The 8,989-nt window shown below is 36.6% G+C and overlaps 2 protein-coding genes across 2 annotated transcripts; both read left to right on the forward strand.

Moving 5' to 3' along the window:
* Positions 1-784: 784 nt before the first annotated feature.
* On the forward strand, positions 785-1,729 carry LOC116877541 (olfactory receptor 6C2). The gene has a single exon (XM_032874324.1). The coding sequence runs from the start codon at positions 785-787 to the stop codon at positions 1,727-1,729; it is 945 nt and encodes a 314-aa protein (XP_032730215.1).
* Positions 1,730-3,460: 1,731 nt separating this feature from the next.
* On the forward strand, positions 3,461-4,825 carry LOC116877618 (hsc70-interacting protein-like). Its single transcript, XM_032874373.1, has one exon. The coding sequence runs from the start codon at positions 3,745-3,747 to the stop codon at positions 4,558-4,560; it is 816 nt and encodes a 271-aa protein (XP_032730264.1). The 5' UTR covers positions 3,461-3,744; the 3' UTR covers positions 4,561-4,825.
* The last annotated feature ends 4,164 nt before the right edge of the window (positions 4,826-8,989 follow it).

Below are 8,989 nucleotides of genomic sequence, written 5' to 3' on the forward strand. Positions count from 1 at the left end.
TTAAGAGAAGGCATTTGGGGGAAATTGGAAGGGGAGGTGAACAATGAGAGACTATGGACTCTGAAAAACAATCTCAAGGGTTTGAAGAGGTGGTGGGGGGAGGTTGGGGGAACCAGGTGGTGGGTATTAGAGAGGGCACGGACTGCATGGAGCACTAGGTGTGGTGCAAAAACAATGAATACTGTTATGCTGAAAATAAATTTTAAAAAATGATTTAAAATTAAAAAAAAAAGAAAGGGAAAATCTCAGGGTCCAGTGTTGTGTTTTGTTGTCATTGTTGTTTGTTTTCCAGCAGAAATGCATCTTACCCTTAAAACAATCCTTGATAATAACAACTGAAGAGAAGTCATGGTCTTTGTTTTCTGGATATGATATATATCCAGGATTTGTCTTGGCTAAACAACATTTAAGTACACATTAAGTAAAATCACCTTTTTTTTTTGCTCTAACTTATTAGTAAATCCAATCCATGTGATGAATTACAAACAATCAACCTGTACATCTGCAAATTTTGAGGGGCAAAGAATGATCTGAGAAAATGTTGCATTGTTTTACAGAAACATAAACTTTGAAGGAATAATACTTACTGCTCAGATGTGGAATATTCAGGAAGGCTAACTGGAATAGTGGTAATATTGATTATGACGTGAAATGAGAAAATAAATGTAGACTTGGTTTGCTGGGCTTTTATATTCAGTCTTTTGCTACAGAATTCAAATATTAATCTCCTTATAAAAATCTCTTTTATTTTCACATGCTGATGGATAGATGTCAAAAGTCAGTGATGAGAAACTACACCACAATAACAACTTTTATCCTGCTGGGACTGACCGATGACCCACAACTGCAAATCCTTTTTATCTTTCTATTGCTCACCTATATCTTGAGTGTAACAGGGAACCTGACAATTATAACCCTCACATTGGTAGATTCTCATCTTAAAACACCTATGTACTTTTTTCTCAGAAATTTCTCTTTCTTAGAAGTCTCATTTACCACTGTCTGTATTCCTAGATTCCTATATAGTATATCAACTGGGGACAATACTATTACCTACAGTGCTTGTGCAAGTCAAATATTTTTTATTTTTCTCTTCAGAGCAACAGAATTTTTTCTCCTGGCAGCCATGTCCTATGATCACTATGTTGCTATCTGTGAACCCCTTCATTACATGACCATCATGAACGATAGGGTGTGCACCTTATTAATCCTCTGCTGCTGGGTGTCTGGCTTGATGATCATTCTCCCACCCCTGAGCTTGGGCCTCCAGCTTGAATTCTGTGACTCCAATGCCATTGATCATTTTGGCTGTGATGCAGGTCCCCCCCTGAAGATCTCATGTTCAGATACATGGGTACTAGAACAAATGGTTATCCTTGTGGCCGTATTTGCACTCATTATTACCCTAGTGTGTGTATTTCTGTCCTACACATACATCATCAGGACAATTCTGAGATTCCCCTCTGTCCAACAAAGAAAAAAGGCCTTTTCTACCTGCTCATCACACATGATTGTAGTTTCCATCACCTATGGCAGCTGCATCTTCATCTATATCAAGCCATCAGCAAAAGAAGAGGTAGCCACAAATAAAGGTGTTTCGGTGCTCACCATTTCTGTTGCACCCCTGTTGAACCCCTTCATTTACACCTTGAGGAATAAGCAAGTGCAACAAACTTTTAATGATTTCATAAAGAAGATGACATTTATCTCAAAGAACCTGAAGTTTTGATGAATCAGTGTAAAATCAAAGAAGAAGATCCTCTAAATATTTAACTACAGCTTCTGACTTGTTTCATTGCTTTGTGCCTATAATGTAGTCATATTGACCCTCTTAAAGACATTTAAGAATACATCCTAATCTCACCTTAATCAAACTCCTTTTTCTTTCAAACCAAACTCATGTATAGTGGCTTCCCTCACTATAAAACTATAAAATATATTTCCAAGTAATTAAACATATCTCCACTTCTGACCTTGTCTTTTCTTCAGTGTTCTAGGGAAGGAAGGAAAGTAATAATATTTAAAACTATATAAATTCTACAGAAGACACACAACATAGTAACAAACTAGTTTCTTCCCCTAATCAATGTCATCAAAATTAATAACATAATCTAAGACCCAAATACAATATAGAAAACAGCAATAGCAAAGATGCCTCAAAAGAAACCAAAGAAGGCATTCTAGGCTAATTAAAATAATGAAAACAACAAATGGAAACAGAGATACCAAAAGGAATTTGGGAATAATCAGAATTGAAGAGATGGAAACAGCTTCACGAAGACTGATAAAACTTTCAATTATTTACTTATATTTATGACAAAACTTCACTTAAAAGGCATATATTTAATGTAAAACAAATGTAAACAGGGGCACCTGGTTGGATCATTGTGTTAAGCGTCCAAATCTTGGTTTTAGCTCAGGTCATCATCTCATGGTGGTGAGATCAAGCCCCATCATGAGCTTAGTGTTCAGGGGGGATTATGCTTGTTGATTCTCTCCCTCTGCCCCTCCCCCCACTTGCACATGCTCTGTCTCTGTCTCTCCCTCACTCTCTCTCAAATAAATAAATCTTTAAAACATAAATAAATTAAAAATAAAAATGTAAACATTATGTCACTTACTATAGGTTACAAAATTAGAATAAATGCATAAGAGCAAATTAAAACACCAAATTTTAAATGATGATGAAATAAGACCATTATACACATCAACACAAAGCTAAAGTGAATGATTTAAGAAGGTATCAAGAATATCTAAGTAGTAGAAATAGGAAAAAATAAGGAAATACAAGACAGATAAATTTTAAATTTTAAAAGTAAGGTTAAGGAAAGCATATAATTTGATGAGCACTGGGTGTTATGCAAATGATAAATCAGAAAGGATGAATACCCAACTTTTTTATCAACATGGACAGGATTGGAAGAGATTATGCTGAGTGCAATAAGCAGACTCAAGCAGACTCAATCAGAGAGAGTCAATTATCATATGGTTTCACTTATTTGTGGAGCATAAAAAATAACATGGAGGACGTGGGGAGATGGAGAAGAGAAAGAAGTTGGGGAAAATTGGAGGGGAAGACAAACCATGAGAGACTATGGACTCTGAAAAACAATCTGAGGGGTTTGGAGGGGCAGTGGGTAGGAGTTTGGGTGAGCCTGGTGGTAGGTATTATGGAGGGCACGTATTGCATGGAACACTGAGTGTGGTACATAAACAGTGAATTCTGCGACACTGAAAAGAAATTTAAAAAATAAATAAAAATTTTTAAAAATTATCGAACACTACATCTGAAACTAATGATGTAGTATAACTTGGCTAATTGAATTTAAATTGAAATTTTAAAAATAATAATAAATTAGCCCCTTCCACACGATCACGCTGAGCTAGTACCCGCACCTGGAATCCGGTCGCAACCTCAGCCGCGCCTGCCGCCTGCCACTGCCTCCGGACCATGGACCCCGCAAAGTGAGCGAGCTTCGGGCTTTCGTGAAAATGTGTAAGCAGGATCCGAGCGTTCTGCACACCGAGGAAATGCGTTTCCTGCGGGAGTGGGTGGAGAGCATGGGGGGTAAAATACCACCTGCCACTCATAAAACTAAATCAGAAGACAGTATCAAGGAAGAAAAACCAGATAGTAAGAAGGCATAGGAAAACATAAAGACAGATGAACCATCAAGTGAGGAGAGTGATCTAGAAATTGACAATGAAGGTGTGATTGAACCAGATACCGATGCCCCTCAAGAAATGGGAGACGAAAATGTAGAGATAACCGAGGAAATGATGGATCAGGCAAATGATAAAAAAGTGGCTGCCATTGATGCCCTAAATGATGGTGAACTACAGAAAGCCATTGACTTGTTCACAGATGCCATCAAACTAAATCCTCGCTTGGCCATTCTGTATGCCAAGAGAGCCAGTGTCTTCATCAAATTACAGAAGCCAAATGCTGCCATTCGAGACTGTGACAGAGCTATTGAAATAAATCCCGATTCAGCTCAGCCTTATAAGTGGCGTGGGAAAGCACATAGACTTCTGGGCCATTGGGAAGAAGCAGCACATGATCTTGCCCTTGCTTGTAAACCGGATTATGATGAAGATGCAAGTGCAATGCTGAAAGAAGTTCAACCGAGGGCCCAGAAAATTGCCGAACATCGGAGAAAATATGAGCGAAAACGTGAAGAGCAAGAGATCAAAGAAAGAATAGAAAGGGTTAAGAAGGCTCGGGAAGAACATGAGAGAGCCCAGAGGGAGGAAGAAGCCAGACGACAATCAGGAGCTCAGTATGGCTCTTTCCCAGGTGGCTTTCCTGGGGGAATGCCTGGTAATTTTCCTGGAGGAATGCCTGGAATGGCAGGGGGGATGCCTGGAATGGCAGGAATGCCTGGGCTCAATGAAATTCTTCGTGATCCGGAAGTTCTTGCAGCCATGCAGGATCCAGAAGTTATGGTGGCCTTCCAGGATGTGGCCCAGAACCCAGCGAATATGTCAAAATATCAGAGCAACCCAAAGGTTATGAATCTCATCAGTAAATTATCAGCCAAATTTGGAGGTCAAGCATAATGCCCTCATGACAAATAAAGCCCTTGCTGAAGGAAAAGCAACTTCGATCACCTAATGGATGTCGCAATAATACAAACCAGTGTACCTCCAACCTTCTCATGAAGAAAGCTGGGGTGCTGTGAAGAGAATCCCTACCCCTCTGCTCCCCATGCAACTGAAACATTCTACAATTGTTGCCATTAGGGTATTCATTCAGATAATGTTTTCCTACTAGGAACTACAAACTTTAAACACTTTTTAAACCTTAAAAATATTTAAAAACATATTAAAAGGGTGTGTTAGTCCCTAAAAAAAAATAATAATAATAATAAATTAAATAAAAGAAAAGAAAACTAATAACTAACAAATTAATTAATTCAAAGTGGGCTTTGAGGGGCTCCTGCATAGCTCAGTCAGGTAAGTGGCCAACTCTTGATTTCTGTCATGATCATGTCAGGTCATGATCTCAGGGTTGTGAGATAGAGTCCCACTTGAGACTCCTCACGGAGCGGGAAAACTGCTTGAGATTCTCTCCTTCTCCCTCTCCCACCTCCTCTACCCCTTCCCCTGCTTACCCTCTCTCTCTCTGTCTCATATAAACAAATAATCTTTTAAAAAAAAAACAATAAAAATAAAAAAGGGCCTGAAACAACACCTAAACACTCTTTTTCTTTTAAGATTTTATTTATTTATGAGAGAGAAAGGATGAGTGAGAGAGGGGTAAAGGGAGAGGGAGAAGCAGTTAGAATGGCCAAAATTAACAAAATTAACAAGACAGGAAACAACAAATGTTGGAGAAGATGTGGAAAAAGGGGAACCCTCTTACACTGTTGGTGGGAATGCAAGTTGGTGCAGTCACTTTGGAAAACAGTATAGAGAGTCCTCAAACAATTAAAAATAGAGCTATCCTATGACCTGGCAATTACACTACTGGGTATTTACCCCAAAGATACAGATGTAGTGAAAAGAAGGGCCATCTGTACCCCTATGTTCATAGCAGCAAAGTCCACAAGAGCCAAACTGTAGAAATAGCCAAGATGCCCTTCAACAGTTGAACGGAAAAAGAAGATATGGTCCATATATACAATGGAATATTATGCCTCCATCAGAAGGGATGAATACCCAGCTTTTGCATCAACATGGATGGGACTGGAGGAGATTATGCTGAGTGAAATAAGTCAAGCAGAGAGAGCCAATTATCATATGGTTTCATTTAATTATGGAGCATAAGGAATAACATGGAGGACATTAGATAGAAAGGAAAAGTGAATTGGGGTAAATTGGAAGGGGAGACTGAAGCATGAGAGACTGTGGACTCTGAGAAACAAACTGAGGATTTTGGAAGAGAGGCAGTGGTAGAATGGGTAGAGTCTGGTGGTGGGTATTAAGGAGGGCACACATTGCATGGAGCACTGGGTGTGTGTATAAACAATGAATCTTGGAACACTGAAAAAATAAAGTGAATTTAAAAAATCAGTCATGTACTTCATTTTCCTATTAACCTGAGGAATTGTTATCAATTTGCCAAATAAATAAGGTATTTCTAAGTAAACATAAGCACTGGCAGAGAGAAAAAAATAAACTATTTATCACATAGTGTATGTTTTCTTTCCTTTAAATAAAAAAAATTTAAATTACATCCCTTATTAGTTTTGTCAATCAGTTATCTTTGCCTATTCTGAAGTTGTTTTTCTTTTTATTATTGAATACATAATATTTTTCCATTTGCATCATTTAGCCCATCACCTCATATACAAATTCATAAACCACATTAATTAACAATTTTAAGTTTTTATTGCTCAAAGTATTAATAAGAATTAGCACCTCTAAAGAGCTGTCTTTCCTATTTTAAAAAAAATGTATTAAAATATGTAAAGCTAATTCTCCAAAGAAAAAATATCCTCTGACCTTGTCATGTCTGATTGACTTGTAGAGGTGTCAGGCACTCTGTTTACCCAGAAAGCACTAGGATAATCCTCATTCCCTCCACTATTTTGCAGTGTAGTGTCTGGTTTAAACCAATTAAGTATTAGAAATGCAGGTGGAAATGTGTAAATCAAACTTTAAACTCTTCCATTTATGGAATTAGAAAATAGAAAATTAGCAATAATTAATGCTTTATATAAGGAGTAATAATAAAATATCACTTTATCCCTGCTATTTATTTGTATATAACTTACATGATATTTGTAATTATTCTTACATTTTTTAAAGAAAATAACACCACTATTTTACTTACCATGAGCAGTTTATGTTGGTATTTTTTTTCTGTAGTTTACATGAGCAAGGATCAAGGATAATGAAAGGCAAACATACTCACTAGAAAAAAATACTTAATTTTGTAGGCAGAAAGATTAATATAAAATAATCTCATGTTAATTCAAACCAAAGAGATAAAGTGTGAATATTTTAATAATGTGATTTGTCTGCACTATCACATATATCTGAATATATGGTAGTATCTATGGCTTGGTTAATAAAGATTTCTCATAAATTCTTTTGTTTAATACTCTATAATTTATAAAATGTGTGTCCAACTAATCCTACCTCACAAACATTCATGAAGATTATCATAGCTGAGATGATTAAATTGAAACTTGGGAAATATATATTAGTTTCCAATTATCTAAAAGGAATGAAGTCATCTTCACAGGAAATCTAAGGGGAGGATGTCCCTAAGGAGAAATAAGAAAGATGAAAAAACATTCCAAAGAACCTACAAAACACCAGTTGACCTTGTATTTGTTCCTTCATTAAATATAAGCTTATTGTTTCAAGCATGATGATAAACAATTGTTAGAGTTGTCACATTAAAAACTGCCCATTTCATGACAATCATGTAAACAATCAGCAAGTCATGCTATAAATAAGTAGGATATTTTGGATCATACATAATATTACGTGCCAAGATACCAATAATATGTGCCAAGATAATTCCTTTTGAGGATTCGTGGGGGGGTTTTGCAATATGTGAATCTGTCACTGGGAGAACAGCATATGGGTACCTAACTCAAATACTTCTACTTGTTTTTTTTAAAGCAGCTGTGTTCAATATTAAGAAAAGAAATAGAACTTCTACTTAATATCTTGCTTAGAGAATGAATATTTTCTTCAGTGATTTGAGAATGTATACCTGAGTTCAACCTTTTTGAAATACTACTAATCATTATAACACCTATCATTTATTGAATATTTACTATGCATGAACTACTATGATGACTGACATCATACATTATTCAATTAATCATCATAATAGGCAAAGTACACATGATTACTAACTTTTTTGGCTGTTGAAAAAAACAAGAATTAGGGAAATCAGTTTACTTGCTCACACTCATGACGAAGTTTAGAAATTATATAAAGGGGCACCTCGGTGGCTCAGTGGGTTAAGCCAATGCCTTCAGCTCGGGTCATGATCTCAGGGTCCTGGGATAGAGTCCCACCTGGGGCTCTCTGCCCAGCAGGGAACCTGCTTCCCCTTCTCTCTCTCTCTGCCTGCCTCTCTGCCTACTTGTGATCTCTCTCTGTCAAATAAATAAATAAAATCTTTTAAAAAAATTATATAAAGACACAATTGCAATTAGATCTTTAATTCCAAAGTGCAGTTTGTTGAACCATTATGAAATATTTCTAATTAAGTAAATTCATAGTTGGTGGCAGGCAGATGATGATAATTAGAAAGGTGATACAGATGGTGATACATGATAGATAGATGATAGACAAAAGGGCTATTTAATTTAGAAAATAATCAACAATCTAATGCCTGATACCACATTTAGGATATAAGTGCTGAACTTTTATTTTGAATGAATAAATAAATATATGATTGAAAATTTAACATTCTTATTTCATAAATGCAAAAGCTTTTTCAAGAAATGAACTCATGAAGCTTTTTGATAGACCTTTAAAATAAATTTTTGATTTTTCAACCAAATTTTATGTATTTAAAGCTTAAAGGACCATATTACAGGGGGGAAAAAGCCTACAGTTGAGCATAAATAGAAATAAAGGAAGCAACAGTAATTCACACTGAACAAACCACGGGTAATAATCTAAGATACAGAAATAATAAGTGTGTGACTCTTTAAACTGTCATGTTCTGATCACTGACTCCATGAGATATATTCTTTTACTTTTTTAAAAGATTTTATTTATTTACTTGACAGAGATCACAAGTAGGCAGAGAGGCAGGCAGAGGGGGGGGAAAGGCAGGCTCCCTGCTGAGCAGGGAGCCCGATGTGGAGCTTGATCCCAGGACCCTGGGGTCATGATCTGAGCTGAAGGCAGAGGCTTTAACCCACTGAGCCACCCAGGTGCACCATGAGATATATTCTAAAGAGCAAGGGATTAAAAACCCTTTTTTTAAATTTTTTATTTCTTTTCAGTGTAAGAGTATTCATTGTTTTGCACCACACCCAGTGCTCCATGCAATCCATGCCCTCTCTAATAC

This window comes from Lontra canadensis, unplaced genomic scaffold (genome assembly GCF_010015895.1).
Source record: "Lontra canadensis isolate GAN:19392208 unplaced genomic scaffold, GSC_riverotter_1.0 scaffold53, whole genome shotgun sequence".
In the NCBI taxonomy this organism is placed as follows: domain Eukaryota; kingdom Metazoa; phylum Chordata; class Mammalia; order Carnivora; family Mustelidae; genus Lontra; species Lontra canadensis.